The 18226-nt window shown below is 48.2% G+C and overlaps 1 protein-coding gene and 2 long non-coding RNA genes across 3 annotated transcripts; all 3 read left to right on the top strand.

Annotated features, from left to right (window-relative positions):
* Positions 1-368: 368 nt before the first annotated feature.
* On the top strand, positions 369-841 carry LOC307243476. The gene is made up of 3 exons (XR_013844625.1): positions 369-507; positions 592-684; positions 790-841. It is a non-coding gene; the product is annotated as an uncharacterized lncRNA (long non-coding RNA).
* Positions 842-2489: 1648 nt separating this feature from the next.
* Positions 2490-5340, top strand: LOC307243475. Its single transcript, XR_013844624.1, has 3 exons — positions 2490-2568; positions 2868-3022; positions 5276-5340. It is a non-coding gene; the product is annotated as an uncharacterized lncRNA (long non-coding RNA).
* A 2941-nt stretch (positions 5341-8281) lies between these two features.
* On the top strand, positions 8282-12317 carry LOC307243050 (uncharacterized protein; the record flags this gene model as incomplete). The annotated part of the gene is made up of 2 exons (XM_080017701.1): positions 8282-9190; positions 11208-12317. The coding sequence occupies 2 exons, from the start codon at positions 8282-8284 to the stop codon at positions 12315-12317; spliced, it is 2019 nt and encodes a 672-aa protein (XP_079873827.1).
* Positions 12318-18226: the final 5909 nt, after the last annotated feature.

Genomic DNA, 18226 nt, shown 5'->3' with positions numbered 1-18226 from the left:
AAGGACTGGCTTGAAAGTATGTCAATCCACTTGGTAATCTTACAACACAAAAAGCGTTCTATAATTCTACGACCGCTACGATCTACAAAATATTGGTTTGACCAACATGTAAAGAGTAGAAAACCTCCCCTTCAGATGGAAAACAGATGAGAAAACTGAAGGAACACCCTGGTCACGGGGTTCTGCGTGACCTGGTGGAACTGAATCTCGCCAAGGACCAAAACTGGAGTCCTCATCTGGCAAATCTGCGCCGGAAGCTCAACGGTGCAGTGTCTTAACATAACTCACTTCGATGCTGGATTTCAGTCAAGTTGTCTTTGATTTCGGCGCCATTTTTTTGTTGACCGCTGTTTTTCTTTCCAGGGAAGAAACATATGAATGGAAAGATGATACGATGCAGTCCAGAAGAATGGGAAGTTCCGGGTGCCGAGGTCAAGGAGCTCACACATCGATTCACCCGTGATATTTGCCAGTCTTTTTTTCACTGGCACAGGGACTTGGAAACTGGTAAAATGTTCGAAACGTGTGAAAGATGTCCCGAAAATCATTTGCTCCAAGGATTGGCAGAAAACCTTGTTTTTCTCTGTACAGATGAAATTAGAGCTTTTGTGAAGTCCCTTGATAAAGTCTGTGAGAAACCGCCGGAGAAAACCTTGCCCCGTCAGCTTCTGCAATCCGTGGAAGGTAATACCATATACAATTCTGAATTTTTTATTTTAATGAGGGAGGAAAATAAATTGAATAAAATCCAATTTTCGAAAATATTCAATTTGTTTCATGTGGAATTAGGTTTGTCTCCAAATCGTGGAATTGACGCTCACGCCAACCACGAAGAAACCCTGAGAGCGTTGATTGAAAGGACCAAACGTAAGGGTGTATTTTATTCCAACGATTTATTCAATGAGTCACTTGATGAAAAGACTTATCCTAATACTGAATTCTACCTGTCTGTAGAAGAAGCAGTGAAGAAAAGTACCCATGACGGCCCTAAAATACTTGTCCTAACGTTGGAACTGACTGAACATGTCATCAAGGGAGATGAGTGGACTCATTCGCTTAAAGAATTGAATAAGCTGCTTGAAGGTACAATCTGCAATTGTGTGTGTGTGTGTGTGTGTGTGTTTGAATATAACAAGACAGTGTAAGACAGACAGACAGTCCTTCAAATGCTTCAATGCTTGTGGGCTCACCACCTGCATGGCAAATCAGGTGGTGGCCAAATCAGGGTCTGCAACGCCGATTGGGCAGCGGTCAGAGGGAGAGTGGGCCTGGGTGTGCTGTGGGTTCATTTGCATCTCACAGCAGTTCAGAGAACACTAACTTCTTGGAGGCGATGGGTGAGGTGCTCGTACACAATGGTTGTGGGCAATGATGCAGAAAGCTGGAGGGATGTGATCGGGAGCAACATCTTTGCTGATCTGAACTCGAGGGGGTGTTCTGTTGTTCATGTACGAACTGGGTACAGTACCAGAGCACCTTGGTTGATTATCAACTTCGTGCTGGTTTCATCGGACCTGAGGCCGTATGTTCTGGACACTCGGGTGAAGAGAGGGGCGGGACTGTCTACTGATCACCACCTGGTGGTGAACTGGATCAGATGGCGGGGTTGACTGTCGGATGGACCTGGGAAGCCTTGGCTGACTCCTGTGTTGAGGGTGAGGGGGCTTGAAGTCTTGCAACCCATCCTCATCAGCTGGAGTCTACTTGGCAGAATGTCAAGGACCCAGTTCCACAGGGAAGTGTTCAAGTCCATCTATTCAAGTTCTACCCATGGTTGTATTATGGTGTGGATGATAGTGGACTACGGTGTTGAGAACTGAACTGTCAGTCCCTCTGACAGGCCAGAAGGATCTACAGTTACAGTGGTTGCAGCCTACAGGGACTAGAAAAAAAACATGGGTACATACTGAGGGAGCTAGAAATATGAGAGTGACAAGCTCGAATGCCTCCGTCGGATAGAAGAGTAAAGCCCAACAGGTGGATGCAGGGGAAGTGGAGAGAGCACAGCATGGACTGGCTGCTTAAATAGGTCGACCAAATAAATACGTTGAGATTATACAAAGATTATCGCGTGCCATGTTATGAGATCAATTAACAATACATTTAACAAAACGCAGGATTGCCTCATCAGGCTTTCCCAAATTGGGAACAAGTGGCAGATGCAACTCATGAATTCCCTTTTTGTCCTCATCACAGGAAAGAAGAATCTGAGAGGTGAAGACATGACGATCTCAGAGAGTCACTGGCTCAAAGTTGAACCGCATTTGATGAAGCAACTCACCCTGAGACACACCTTGGACATTTGTGACTCGATCTTCGATTGGTTTAAAGACTTGATCAGTGGTACAAATCCCCTGCACACAACATGACACTGGGAATGTCAAACTGTACATTACTCTCAGGTTACATTTGACCTCTGAATGGAAGGGTTTCATCTCCACTGTCCTTTGTTCTTTTTTGCAGATGTCTGGAAAGCCATTGTGAAGGTTGTTCTGGCAGTGGTTAAGGCTATTCTCGATTGCTGCTGGATTTGGGGAACTACTTACAATTTCCTCTTTGAAATGAATGGTAAATTGCCTCCAACTTGCACGCAGAGCTTGGTTTTGTTCCTTGGGCCCTAAAGCAGGGGTTCCCAAACTGGCGTCCTCAAAGGAATTGCAGTGGGTCATACTAATATTTATTTTCCATTTAATATTTGAATGTAATTATTTTACATTCCACTTTTTGGTTGTTTTAGTACAATGCTAAACAGTTTTGGAACCCCTACCCTAAAGCATGGCACACTATATACTGTATATATATGTGCATTGGATTCAGGGTTGTGTTATTGCCGGTTGGGAAACCCTTTGTCTCTGTATGTTTTTCAGATGCACAGGTCGAACAAAGTTTGGTGGCGGATCCCATTCGTCACTTCGAAGATGTGGGCCTGCTTCTCAACAGCCCCTTCTTCGCTGCCCTCAAGCCCAAGAGAGAGATTGATCTGATCATTTCCTTTGACTTCACCGAGGGAGATGCAATGAAGGTAAAACAGTCCTCTCTCCACAGAGAATGTTTTCAAAACAGCAGGTTTTTATCCTGTGGGTCCCAATTACAAAACGTAGTCACAGATCCATTTTTGAGTGCTACCGGAGGAATATACGTAACGTACGTCCACTTGGTCAAAGTTAAGCAATGTTATATCCCTGGTTTCATCTTCTGGAAATGAGTTTGAATGAACGTATCGATAATTAATTAAACATGCAAGAAAGCAGTGTGGATTACTGCAATCGCTATCACCTAATAGTAGGGCGGCTTCTTCTGGGTTGAATGCTTGCATCGTATGGACCTGAAGTCTGGGACAGCATGACGTATGAGACTGATGCTGACGGTTTCCTATGCCAGAGGTCGGGAACCTATGGCTCGCGAGCCAATTATGGCTCTTTCGATGACGGTGTATGGCTCGCAGACAATTTTGAGCTAAAATTTTTCATCACAATTAACAAGTATTAAATAATTATTCTGTGTCGTCTTAAAGTAAAACAGGTAAGAGAAATGACAATTTTGAAAATAAAATTCAAAATATAAATGTGGCGGACAAAGGGGCATCGTCAAGCACCGGCTGCGGACCACAGAAAGACTCCGGGGCACTTTTTACTCGGCACCCTGCCCCTCCCGGGTCTCTGCTCAGGCGCAACTTGTGGGACTCTCTGCAACAACTTCAGCGATTGTGCAATCCTCTGCTTTCACATTCCTACATGGATGCTCCTTTTGCCCGGGCATACCCACTTAGTGTGTCCCCGCAACACCGCAAAGACAGGCATGACTAGGCCTCTTGCAGCACCGTCAACATACTAGCACTGGCCACCGCTCTCAATTGCATCCAGACACCACACTGGATCATCTTAGCTTCACCACCTTCCTGAGCTCCCGGCGATGGACGCACTCCCAAAATCTCAACGCTTCTTCAGACGAAGATTTGTGTGGCACTTTCATGTGATTCGACGAGGACAGCTCACTTCCTGGACAATTTCTTGGTCGTGGCACCATCATCTCCCCCTTAGTCACGGCATCACCATTAGAAGTACCCTCTCTTGACCCCAACACATGCCTTCTTCCCTCGCTATTCGCACTTCCACCATTCAGTCGTACCTCTGCAGCATTAACTTCTTACCAAGCGCTCCGTGCTCTGCATTTAGCCATGTCCGCATCCCCATGCTCCTCTAAGGGCGCCAATGACAGGAACCTTGGCTTTCTTCCAAGCGCTTTCTGCTCTCCGCTCACCGCCTACCTACTTACCTTCTGTTTGCGCCACCTCTCACCCCGCATGAGCAACATCTTGGAATCCAGTTTCTTTTGCCTTTTTTCCGCGCGACTGCCTCGATTTCACCGTTGAGCACCGTTAAACCGACCAAACAGGTTACATCAGTAACAAATTCTTCTTCCTCCTCGACTCCCACCACGCCCCTTTTTCAAAACCTCTTAAATTTCATGCATCACAGACACGAAACAGGAAGAATCACCACTCGTTTCTAGTTCCATTGCCACCTCAGATGTTCTAATCGGGTCTGCCATCTCAGCCGAACGGTACTGCAGCCACTCCCTTCGTAACAACGCCGCTTCATCTGCTTTCCACCGTGGTGTCTCAGACCACACCTTTCAGATCCTAGGTCACATGTCCTCTCAAGCTTACCACAGATACATCCGCATCAGCATCCAGGATCTCAGACAAAAGCCCCCCTCAAGCCTCAGCCATAATTAGGAGTCTTTTGGGGATTGGCGTGGCCGAGGCCTGACGCCCTGAAGACTCCTTCCCCCATCCCGAGTCAAGCTCCCTGGTGGTCCGTCTTTCACCAGCTCGCCAGTCACGCCCCATGTGTTCTTCATCATCACTATCGTCACCATCACCTTGTCCTCATTTTATCGAGCCGTTTTTCTTGCCATCTCATCTTGCTTCTCAAACTAAACTTCTGGGATACAGGACACAAGTAGGATGGGGCGGCTGGGGCGTGGGGCCATAATGGACAGACATTAGAATAAATCCTCTTATAGCTCTTAGGAAACTCTATTGGCACCCAGTCAGTCACACATTCTGTCAAACTGAGATCGCCGGCTTTAGTTGCCTTTGGTTTTTGCCCATCAATCTTTAATTAACACGTAGCTGGTCCCCTCTTCTTCCTCTGAAAGGACCTTTTACATGAGTAAGTGCATCAATTAAGGCAGCGATATGTTAGCAATCTCCCCGACATAAGATCCCATGTCGGTCGCTTTCACGTCATGTTTTGATCCCCCCCCCAAGACGGTGAAACAAACATCGACCCTGTGCCGGAGCATGAACATCCCCTTCCCAGAGATTCAAGTGCCACCTGAGGACAGTGTTTCTCCGAAGGATTTCTACGTGTTCCAGGGCTCCTCCAAAGCCCCCACGGTGATTCACATGCCCTTGTTCAACCTCCAAAACTGCGGTAAGCTTTGGAAGACAACAGACTGTGTGTGTGCTTCCCATTGTGTCTCTTACTCTTAACTGTGTGTGTGTGTGTGCAGGTGAGACACTGAGTCAGTGGCAAAAGGAATATCACACATTCCAAGGTCCGTACAGCCAAGAGATGATTGAGAAGTTGCTGAAGAAGGCCGGTGAGAACATCACCAACAACAAGGAAAACCTCTTCAAGGAGATTGAACGCGCAGTCGCAAAGAAGAGCGGAAACCAGGCCTTTTAGCTTCCACCAAGCGGGACAGAACTGTCACATCCGTCTACATTTTGTACAGAGTTGTACAACACGGAAACCGAAAGTTACTGAGTTACAGGCTACGAGGGGGGGATGGTGGAGCAAGAGGGGGAGATAGAGAGGGAGAGAGAGTGAAACAGTGATACAGATACAAGCAAAATCAATAAAAAGATTTTTCCATCTATTTCCCACCATCTAAACTTGCACAACTGGACACTTTACATATTTGTTCACTGTGGGTATAGTGTGTGTTTTATGTGATCACCTTAATTTCATTTATAATGTCCCAGATCGATCAATAAACTTGGATCAATGGAAAACAATTACGGATATATTGTATTTATATGCCTTAGCCTCTGGTGGCCTAAAAGGGTGCATAACACCCAACCCAAGGGGGAAATGTATTTTTGCCCGAAAAACAAATTCAGTGCATTTACTGACCCGAAAGGAACCAATCACCCGGATCAGAACGACTCGACTCCTTTGGGTGATTTGTTTCTTTCGAGTCAGTATATCCAAAAATGTACTGACTCAAAATGTAATTCCTATGATTGTCGGGTAAAAATACCAATACCACCGGAAGTATCACTGATGACTCCGTCCAATTACAGTCCAATCACGCGAGCCGAAGGTGATTTGATCACCCCACAGTCGTGTACCGGCATGGCTTTGCGTCGTGTCTGCTGGGCGGCTCAGAATCGGCCCGAGCACATTAAGCCGAGTTTGAGCCGAGTAGGGGCCGAGTACAAACTGAGTAGGGCCAAAGTACTAGCCGAATAAGGGCCAGGTACGAGCCGGGTAGGGCCGGAGTACAAGCCGAATATGAGCTGAGTAGGGCCCGAGCACGAGCCGAGTAGGTCTGGAGTATGAGCCGAGTAGGGCGCGAGTATGAGCCGAATAGGGCTGGATTAAAAGCGAGTAGGGCCCGAGAACAAACCACATAGGGCCAGAGTATGAGCCGAGTATGGCCGGAGTACAAGCCGAGTAAAGGCAGAGTATGAGCTGAGTAGGGCAGGAGTACAAGACGAGTAGGTGCCAAGTATGAGCCGAGAGTGACCCGAGTATGAACAATTAGGGCCGGAGTACGAGCCGAGTAGGGCCTGAGGATGAGCCGAGTTGGGCCCGAGTACGAGTTGAGTAGGGGCGGATTACAAGCCGATTAGGGCCCAAGTATGAGCCGAGTAGGGCTCATACTTGTATGAGTAAACTTGTATTCTTCCCTCCCCCTAATCTGTACATTTGGCCAAAGCTCTACGTTAAGAATAATTTGATTAGAATTTAATATCCTGATATTGAGTCCATTGTGATGACACGACACCTTAATGTAAAAATATATCTTTACAAAAACGCCTGTTTATTATAATTTTGCTGCCTCGTATCAAAACACAATCAGCTGTTAATCAAAACCCTCAAGAAATAAGCAGACGTTGGCTCATTTAGAGACTTGGAGCCATATATTTATCACCATCTAAAATGCACAATTGGACACTTGAGTGTAGGCTGGGCCAAAGTATGAGCCGAGTAGGGGCCGAGTTCTAGCAGAGTAGGGCCCAAGTATGAGCCAATAAGGGCCGGAGTACCAGCCGAGCAAGGGCTGAGAAAGAACCGAGTAGGGCCCGAGTATGAGCCGAGTCGGGCCGAAGTACAAGCGAGTAGGGCCCGAGAACAAACCGAGTAGGGCCCGTATACGAGCCGAGTGGGGACTGAGTTCGAGTCGAGTATGGCGGGAGTACAAGCCGAGTAGGGGCCGAGTACTTGCTGATTAGGGCCAGGGTACAAGCAGAGTAGGGGCCAAGTATGAGCCGAGTGGGGCCCGAGTATGAGCGATTAGGGCCGGAGTACGAGCCTAGTAGGGCCTGAGTATGAGCCGAGTGGGGCCCGAGTATGATCCGAGTAGGGCCGGCGTAGGAGCAGAGTAGGTGCCGAGTACGAGCCAAGTAGGGCCGGAGTACGAGCCGAGTAGTCGAAATTCTGTATCAAAACAGAGATCATTTAGGATTTGACTGGATCGGATCAAATTGGATTCAAAGGAATAGGATTAGGGCCAAATGGGAGAAAAAAAAAGAGATTCATCTCAGGATTCAGAACGTCACGATGCTAAATGAATGACTTGCTGGATAAAAACGAACAACCACACAAACAAAAAAACAGATAAGAAAATTAACTGATAAATAAATAAACCAATAAATAAATTAACTTATAAATAGATAAAATATAAATCAATAAAAAATAAAGAAACAAACAAACCAAAAGCAAATGAATAAATAAACTTAGAAACAAATAAATGAATAAAAGAAAATAAACTGTTCACTACCAGGTCTCTCCGGTGTGTGGCGGTAATGTTCCACAAACGATAGAAAGCCGCCATTTAAAAACATCAAAAGAAGATGAATACGGAACAACGACCAGAGCCCGTGCGCCGTTAACGACAACTTTCCAAAATAACAAACAAATATGGAAGCTTTTTAAAATGACAAAATAATAATAATAATAATAATAACAATAATAATAATGTCAGAGTAGATAAAACCCCCCGAGCGGGTTTAGTGAACTTCTCTGCAAGTAGCACCATAAACATGCTGAATCCCGACACTATCCAGAGCCAGGTGTGTGTAGTGATGGAGGCTCTGGTGAAGGCTGCGGTGTCTGGGGTGAGGAGGCTCCTGGACCGGAGCTCCTCTGAAGGGAGGAGGCTCCAGGACCGGAGCTCCTCGGGGGTGAGGAGGCTCCAGGACCGGAGCTCCTCTGAAGGGAGGAGGCTCCAGGACCGGAGCTCCTCGCCGGTGAGGAGGCTCCAGGACCGGAGCTCCTCTGAAGGGAGGAGGCTCCAGGACCGGAGCTCCTCGCCGGTGAGGAGGCTCCAGGACCGGAGCTCCTCTGAAGGGAGGAGGCTCCAGGACCGGAGCTCCTCGGGGGTGAGGAGGCTCCAGGACCGGAGCTCCTCTGAAGGGAGGAGGCTCCAGGACCGGAGCTCCTCGCCGGTGAGGAGGCTCCAGGACCGGAGCTCCTCTGAAGGGAGGAGGCTCCAGGACCGGAGCTCCTCGCCGGTGAGGAGGCTCCAGGACCGGAGCTCCTCTGAAGGGAGGAGGCTCCAGGACCGGAGCTCCTCGGGGGTGAGGAGGCTCCTGGACCGGAGCTCCTCGCCGGTGAGGAGGCTCCAGGACCGGAGCTCCTCTGAAGGGAGGAGGCTCAAGGACCAGAGCTCCTCGGGGGTGAGGAGGCTCCTGGACCGGAGCTCCTCTGAAGGGAGGAGGCTCAAAGACCAGAGCTCCTCGGGGGTGAGGAGGATCCTGGACCGGAGCTCCTCTGAAGGGAGGAGGCTCAAAGACCAGAGCTCCTCGGGGGTGAGGAGGCTCCAGGACCGGAGCTCCTCGGAGGGTCCGCGGAGATGTTCCGGACCCCGCGTCACTGTGACCGGGGATGAAGAAGGGGGGAAAGACGCGTCTCTTCCGGAGGGAACTCGGCAGTTCAACGCGGCTATGACGGTCCGTGTGTTACGTTTATATCCGGTCGTCGGGTTAAATTATGGGATGTATCTGTTCACCGCGAGACCGCTAGGTTACCACGGCGACCGACGCTTCCCTCCCAGCGCGGGCGGAAGGAGCGTCGGACTGTGCCACTGTCCAACGGTCCGGCACGAAACGGATGGTTGGCTTTAAAGATTCCGCATGATGACGTTCCGCGCTGTTAGTATGTCACAGTGGAGCAACTATTATTATTATTATTATTATTATTATTGTTATTATTATTAATAATAATAATAATAATAATAATAATATGTCAATGTATATAGTTAAAAATAAATACAATTGTTACCGAGAGCCGATTAGAAAAGTCGGCAGCCTGGTTGCCACGGCGACGAACGCGTCCCTCTCGTGCGGAAGCAGGCTATTCGGAGCACACGCCGCTTAGGGTGTCACTGTTCAGCGGCCCGATAAGCAACGGGGGTTGACATCGGTTCCGCGTGATACGTTCCGCTTTGAAATTACATGCGTACATTTCAATGAACTTACATAGATATATAGAGGATAAGAAAATAAAATACTGAAGAATCGTTCCTTGGATGAGGGCTTGTTTTTATGTAAAAAAAAATAAAATAAATAATAATATATATATATATATATATAATAGAAAAATAATACCAAGTGCCCGTTTAAAGTGACTGTAGGTAGTTAACTTTGTAACTTTTGTAATTTATCCCGAATTAATAACGAGGATATTTTCTAAATGTCTTCATTAATGATGCTTTAAAGAATTAAGTTTCTTCAAAAAAAAATAAAATAGAGAAACAACATGGAACAAACCGGTGTGTATGGATGCCAATGATGTCAAAAGTATGTCATTGTTGATTAGATTGAATATGGTTAATATGGAACACAGACAAATGTGAATTGATGTTTTTGACATGTTATGTCAAACTGATTTCTTTAACGTGACGATTGCATTTTAATGAATTAATTAACATTAAAATGTAATTAAAACAATTTTAACCTCATATCTGAAACCCATTGCAGCCAGTTTAACTTGATGAACAACAGATTTCAGTAGTATTATTATTTTAATCCTTTATAGAGATTCACTGTGAGTCAGATGGTATTGATTCTTACTTTGACACACTAAAACTAAACAGAGGTTTCGGTTATAATTCCCTCACACCTTTTTCCTGGTATATTTTTTTCAGATGAAATTTGCGTCCCTCATGGAAACATGGACCAAAGGAGCAGCGGAGAAAATAGTCCTGATTTTGAGGACGTCCTTGGCTGCAGCTGAGCCCGTTGCAGGGACGGCCGCACAAAAGTGTCTCAGAACCCAAGGCGGACGAGTTGATAGACCCATAAAGCGTGAGTGTGTGAGCTGCTGAGAGGAGCGTGTTATGTTGGCTTTCATTTAACCTTAATATTTACTTGTATTCTTTTATTACAAAATTGCCAGTTGGAGGGTCTTCCCGGATGAGAAAGAAAACTGATGGGGCATCGGAACTGGCACCCCAAAAATTGGAAGTGAACCAAGGTGGGTTAGCAGCATTCAGTTTACAAGTCCACAGGCCTCCTTTCAATAATCTGCATTATTGCACTAACTTAGAATCTAAATTTGGACTCATATTTCACGCAAGTCTATTTCACAAAGTCAGACCTGATTTTTATTGTTCTTGTGCTAAAACTCACTCTCTACGATGTTTATTTTTTATTTTTGTTTTTTTGATTGTATTTAATTGTGTTGAAAGTTTAGTTTTTTTTTTGTGTTTACAAAATTAATTGTACTTTTCTCATATTTACCCAATACTCTAAAGCTGAGGTAACACAGGAGGATGCCGTCGGATCGCAGCATTTACCAGACGCACAGGATTCCCCAAGGAAGGACGGGGAGTCGCTGTCAGAACGCAGTAAAGATGAGGAGGAGGAGGAGGAGGAAGAGGTGGTGGAGGAGGAGGAGGTGGAGGAGGAGGAGGACGTCGTGGGTGAAGCTCTCTCCAAACGCACGAGACGAACATCCGCGGCAAAGGCGAAAAAGACGAGGGCCCGGGCGGAGCCGGTCAAATGTCCGTCCTGTGGGAAGACGTTTGCACAGAAGTGCTGGTTGGACAGACACGTGCTGAGTCACTCCAAACCCCACCTCTGCTCCCAGTGCGGGAAGCGCTTCTCCAGGCCCGACGGCCTCGCGGCCCACGCCCGGCGCCACAGCGGCGAGAAGCTCTTCAAGTGCTCCGAGTGCGGGACGGAGTTCGCCTACAAGAGCACGTTCAACCGGCACATGCGGCAGCACGGCGCCGACAAGCCGCGTGGCCACACCTGCTCCTTCTGCGAGGCCCAGCTCCCGGGGGCGCCGGCGCTCCAGCGGCACATGTGTCCGGCGCTGGCGACGACGTTCCGCTGCTCGCTTTGCCCCGAGAGCTTCGGGTGCCGCCGGAGGCTGGCTGAGCACGAGGACCTGCACCCGGGGGAGCGGGATTTCGTGTGCGAGGTATGCGGCGAGCGTTTCCTCTCCTCGGCGTCCCTGTCCACGCACCGCGTGACGCACGCGCAGGGGGAGGACGGCCGCGGCGGGCGTGTCGGACCCCTCCGGCACCGCCCCGGCGAGAAGCCCCTCGGCTGCGAGGTGTGCGGGAAGCGCTGCGGCCATCTCAGCGCCCTCAAGCACCACATGCTCGTCCACACGGGGGAGCGGCCCTACGTCTGCGACACCTGCGGCAAGCGCTGTGGCCACGCCAGCGCCCTGCAGAACCACGCGCGGGTCCACACGGGCCAGAAGGCTGGCCGGCGGCCGCTCTGCGAGGTGTGCGGCAAGTCCCTGAGCAGCATGGTCAAACTGAGGTACCACATGAGCGTGCACACGGGGGAGAAGCCGTACGCCTGCGAGCGCTGCGACAGGGCGTTCCGCAACCCCAGTAACCTGAGGAAGCACGACGTCACGCACACGGGGGAGAAGCGCTACGGCTGTGCCGTCTGCGGCAGGAGGTTCACGCGGGCCGGCAGCCTGAAGCTGCACGGGCTGATCCACACGGGCGACAGGCCGCACCACTGCGGGGTCTGTGGGAAGGCGTACACGCAGTGCGCCGACTTCGACAGACACCAAAGGCTGCACGTGCCGACGCAAACGCACGAACCGTGTTGACGTAAGAGGTAAGGGTTGTGGGTGCACTGATGCCGGTCGCTGACGCTGGCCCGGTACCACCACGAAAATGGGGTATTTGTAGCAGTCGAAGAGAGCGCTCTGTCTCCTCCCTTATTCTTCTACTTGCCGTTCACGGCAGCGCTCGCCCTCCCCCACGTGACTTCATGTTCAAGTCAGATTCTATATCAGATTCTAAGGCGGGCGTGGCTAATTGCATCACAAAAATGACTCCAGTTGTAATTCAAAGTAAAAAATAAAAAATCAAGTTTTTCACAATTTCCCCACACATTTATTCACTGGGTATGCCAACCTGCAAGTCGCTCTTTAAGGATCAAAGATAGGAAAAATCGTATTTTTCATTGAGGCAAAGCCCAAACTCTGTGGCTGTGTCCTACCTTATCTTTGAGCTCCTATTTTGTCTTATAATAGGATATCCTGACTACTTTTGTAATCAAAATTGGTAAATTTTTGATTGATGCGATAGGGCAGGGCCGCATCCAACATATCTGATCCAGAGATAAATGACTTGAAAAACTAAATCCATCGGGGGAAACCGCCTCCTTGTCTTCCCTTCTTCTCCACAAAGAAGCCGAGGACCAAAGAATCCAGTACGACCACACGTTTCAACTGCTATTTTGGGATACAGTGAATCCATACCTTTCATAAGAGTGCACTTCGACGTCCCCATCGACCATTACGCACGGTCCCAGCGAGGGCTTCCTCACAGGAAGTCTCTGTGTCTGTGAGTATTTTTGTGTGTTTTGGCGTATTCTTTTCCCAGCTCCAACGGCGCCGTGTGCTCGACGTACTGCGCCCGGTGCAGCTTGCGTGGCGACGGTCCATTCTTTCGGCCCGTCTCCATCACAGTTTGCCAACACAGCAAACGTGATGTTTTGCCCGTTGTGAAGCGTCCGCCGTCTCCTCGGCGGGCCGCAAGGCCCCGTTTCCCCCCCTTTCCAGCAAAGCTTTGGCGCGCGAAGGCGTCGATTCGGGGAGATGAGCCGCCTGGACTGCAAACCAGTTGGCACCTCAATTAAAGGAAAAACACTCTCTGACAGTCATTGCCACCGTGGCGCTTCGGCGATTGCGAAAACCCAATATGACTCCAGATCTCCGGCGTCTGCGCCTGTGGTTTGTGGCGTGCGCTGCACGGAGGACCGTCTTTTTTTTTTTTTTTTTTTTTTTTCCACCCCTCACATAGATATTTTTCCAGTGGAAAAAAAATTCACAATTAACGAGTCCGTTTTTCTTTTGCCAGTCTTTCTCCGTTTTCATCGCCGTCTGCGGATACATGACGGCGTCCCATCGGTGGATATTGACAGATTGATGGCCAGGGGAAATGTGTGTCCGGGCAGCTGGAACTGTACGCTTCACCCAATGAAAATGTTATCTTGATCACCGGAGAAATTTGTTGTGGTCGGGGGGCTTAGATTTTCCCTTTCTGCTCAGGAATGCCGGGGTCATTGGGTTAATGCAAAGAGGCCTAATGATAACATCGGGAAGATAAACCGGTAAAACCACTAAGTTGCTTTGCCTATTTCCATAAAAATCAAATCCACGTCAATTCTCAGGTTCCTGTTTGTCGCTAACAAACGGCGCCATTACTTCATTACTACCGTTATGACCATTACCTCACTGTGCAACCATTACGGCCCGAGCGTGTGGGCTAATGGGGAAGTGGCTTAAACTGCAGTTTAATGGCTGCCCTCGTCCGCATCATGTTACTTTTGGGCCCCCGGGGGCTTCTCTTCCAGGGCCCCCGCTCCATGCACGCAAGCTACACAAACACAGGCCTTCCCCTCGAAAGCCCCTGAGAGACTATTTTCTTAAGGCTAATGCCGCACTGTGCTTTTTGGCTTTTCCTATCTGTATCAACACACATTAATTGAACACCATAACACATGACATTCAAAATATATAATGGAATATTTCTTGGATGATGATGGTTTTACACTGCACTGCGCTGCTCTATCGGTATCATCAAGCACTATTAAAAACATACACAATGAAACATGGAAGGTGCCTTTTTCACTTTCAATCTAGCGTTCTGGACAGCACATGGAATAGCGTAGAGGGAGAGGTTCGAGAGGCACAGCACAGTAGCCGCAACCGTTTTTTTTTTGTTTTTTTTCTCCCCCCACCTCGTGAACCCAGGTCACGATGGGACGACAGGGCAGTGTGTTTTCCAACCAAACTAAGCTCTTATTGTCTGAGCTTCTTCATCCGAAATGTGAACCATCGAACTGAAGGCGGAAGACGACTCCCATGGCCCAGCTCAAGCCGTTCAGCTCTCTTCCATAATCCGTAAATCACATTTCACGCCAGCTGTAAAGGTACAAAATAAACAAAAGAAATACACATACACACATATGTAGACATACATACATTATATATATACCCGCACACACAAACACATGGACGCTGAAGCACTGAGGAATGGTCGTAATAATAATGCTTGTATGTGGAAAACTCAGTTGGGGGGGATGAATCCTGAAACGGTGCAGCATATGGAGGGGAGCAATTAGGAAACACGAACTTGATACGCCACAATTTACGCTCCATATGAAGCGGCAGCCAGCATCTGACACAGCTTGTTAGTCCGAGAACCCGGAGCGTCACGCCGCGCGGATCACTTTGCCGTGATGTGTCATCGCAGGTGAGGCATCGATGAGCCGCGGGAAAAAAAATGGAAATTCAGCAACAACAAGCCAGACACCGCAAATATGGAATTACCGAGAGGGTGATGTAATCCCATATTTGCGGTGACTGGCTTGACCCTCTCTCTCTGCCCCCCCCTGCCTTTATTTTTTACTTAATTCCCCTAAATCATTTTTCCTGAACATGACCTGGCATGTGCTCAGTAGTTTCTTATTGGCCCTGAGGGCAGCTGGGGGTCCGGGGCCCCTCTTAAGAGTTGTGACGGTAGTTTTACTGATGTTTACAGTACACTCCCTCCTCAGTGCCTCCATTAAAGCTGCTTCTGGGCACAGGCCTGCTTTAATGGAGCCTGGCCTGCCCACAGTCACTGGGCTACTGACAGTTACTGGGCTACTGACAGTTACTGGGCTACCGATAGTTACTGGGCTACTGACAGTCACTAGGATACTGACAGTCACTAGGATACTGACAGTCACTAGGATACTGACAGTCACTGGCCTGCTCACAGTCACTGGGCTCCTGACAGTTACTGGGCTACTGACAGTTACTGGGCTACTGACAGTTACTGGGCTCCTGACAGTTACTGGGCTACTGACAGTTACTGGGCTACTGACAGTCACTGGGCTCCTGACAGTTACTGGGCTACTGACAGTTACTGGGCTACTGACAGTCACTGGGCTCCTGACAGTTACTGGGCTACTGACAGTTACTGGGCTACTGACAGTTACTGGGCTACTGACAGTCACTGGGCTCCTGACAGTTACTGGGCTACTGACAGTTACTGGGCTACTGACAGTCACTGGGCTCCTGACAGTTACTGGGCTACTGACAGTTACTGAGCTACTGACAGTTACTGAGCTACTGACAGTTACTGAGGTACTGACAGTCACTGGGCTACTGACAGTCACTAGGATACTGACAGTCACTAGGATACTGACAGTCACTAGGATACTGACAGTCACTAGGATACTGACACTAGCATACTGACACTAGCATACTGACACTAGGATACTGATGTCATTAGGCTAGTGACGGTCACTGGGATACTGATGATTACAAGGTTATTGGAGGTAACTAGGCTACTGAGTCACTAGGATACTGATGGTAACTAGGCTACTGAGTCACTAGGATACTGACAGTAATTAGGCTACTGAGTCACTAGGATACTTACGGTAACTAGGCTACTGAGTCACTAAGATACTGACGGTAACTAGGCTACTGAGCCACTAGGATACTGACGGTAACTAGGCTACTGAGCCACTAGGATACTGACGGTAACTAGGCTACTGAGTCACTAGGATACTGACGGTAACTAGGCTACTGAGCCACTAGGATACTGACGGTAACTAGGCTACTGAGTCACTAGGATACTGACGGTAACTAGGCTACTGAGCTAATAGGATACTGACGGTAACTAGGCTACTGAGCCACTAGGATACTGACGGTAACTAGGCTACTGAGCCACGAGGATACTGACGGTAACTAGGCTACTGAGCCACTAGGATACTGACGGTAACTAGGCTACTGAGTCACTTGGATACTGACGGTAACTAGGCTACTGAGCCACTAGGATACTGACGGTAATTAGGCTACTGAGTCACTAGGATACTGACGGTAACTAGGCTACTGAGCTAATAGGATACTGACGGTAACTAGGCTACTGAGCCACTAGGATACTGACGGTAACTAGGCTACTGAGTCACTAGGATACTGACGGTAACTAGGCTACTGAGCTAATAGGATACTGACGGTAACTAGGCTACTGAGCCACTAGGATACTGACGGTAACTAGGCTACTGAGCCACTAGGATACTGACGGTAACTAGGCTACTGAGCCACTAGGATACTGACGGTAACTAGGCTACTGAGCCACTAGGATACTGACGGTAACTAGGCTACTGAGCCACTAGGATACTGACGGTAACTAGGCTACTGAGTCACTTGGATACTGACGGTAACTAGGCTACTGAGCCACTACGGTCACTCGTCTACTGACAGTGCCTGAGCTACTGACAGTCAGTCACCGGAATCTTCCAGCGATACGTGTGTTCAGCCTCAGATCTGCGGTGTAATCTGCATTTACTTCAAGTTGTATGTCTTAAAGGGCACAAACAAAAGATTTAACATGTTATTCTTCAGCCTTAAACGTTTGCCCCATTGGACCTCATGTAAGCGCGGTGAGATGCTGCAGCAGGGCGCTCGAGCTCCTCAGTGGGAAAGTGTTCGGCGAGGTGCTGCGAGCCACTTACAGATGATGGGAACCAACGTTTTTATGGGCTGGGGTAAAAAAAAAAAAAAAAAAAAAGTCTCTCAGATGAACGATCTCATCATCGCCGCCGAAAACACGTGTTGGAAGGTTGAGCGGGACGACGAACCCAGAGAAGTGACGGTCTTGGTTTTCCGAAAGGAGGTTGAGCGATTATGTTTGTCAGATGTGGATGGAATTTGGCCGCTTCAGGAGGGAGAAATGCTCTGGGAGCTCATGGACACTGGCTCTGGCTCCCCTGACCTCCGCGGGGGACGAGGAAAACACCCATAAATCCAGGTTTTTAAGTTATGGAAGTGGTTCCGCACTGGAGGAGAGTTCCGAGAAGAGAAGATGATGTCAACTTACTTGGGCGTGTCGTGTGAAACGGTTACCGAGCGCAATCAAGCTGAGAGAACTCTTAAAACCACCTTATTCAGCCATATACCACCCAATGGAAACGCCAATATATTGATACTTTGGGATGAATATCATACTGGTTTTACTTTTAGCGATGACCAAAGTCAAATCTAAGACACTAACTAAGAAACATAAAACACATTTTCTTCACAATCAAAAACGATTTGTCCCATTCATTTTAAAAATCAATAATTTACATGAGAATGTCATTTGAAATCCAATGACGTTTATTGACATTATGCCAAGTCGGCCACTAGGGGGAGTACAAGAGCCATAAAGAGTATCAGAAGTGGGACCCTAAAATATACAGTATCATGATAGAAACAACCATCTATCTGTCTGTCTGTCTGTCTGTCTGTCTGTCTATGTATCTATCTGTCTGTCTATCTATCTATCTATCTATCTATCTATCTATCTGTCTGTCTGTCTGTCTGTCTGTCTGTCTGTCTGTCTGTCATCCATCCGTCTATCATCCATCTATCTATCTATCTGTCTATCCATCTATCATCCATCCATCTGTCTATCTTCTATGCATCATCTATCTATCTGTCTGTATCTATCCATCCCTCCGTCTATATATCTATCA

This window comes from Zeus faber, assembly GCF_960531495.2.
Source record: "Zeus faber genome assembly, chromosome: 17".
NCBI lineage: Eukaryota > Metazoa > Chordata > Actinopteri > Zeiformes > Zeidae > Zeus > Zeus faber.
The sequence above is the reverse complement of the archived record's forward strand: the minus strand, read 5'-3'. Positions and strand labels throughout refer to the sequence as shown.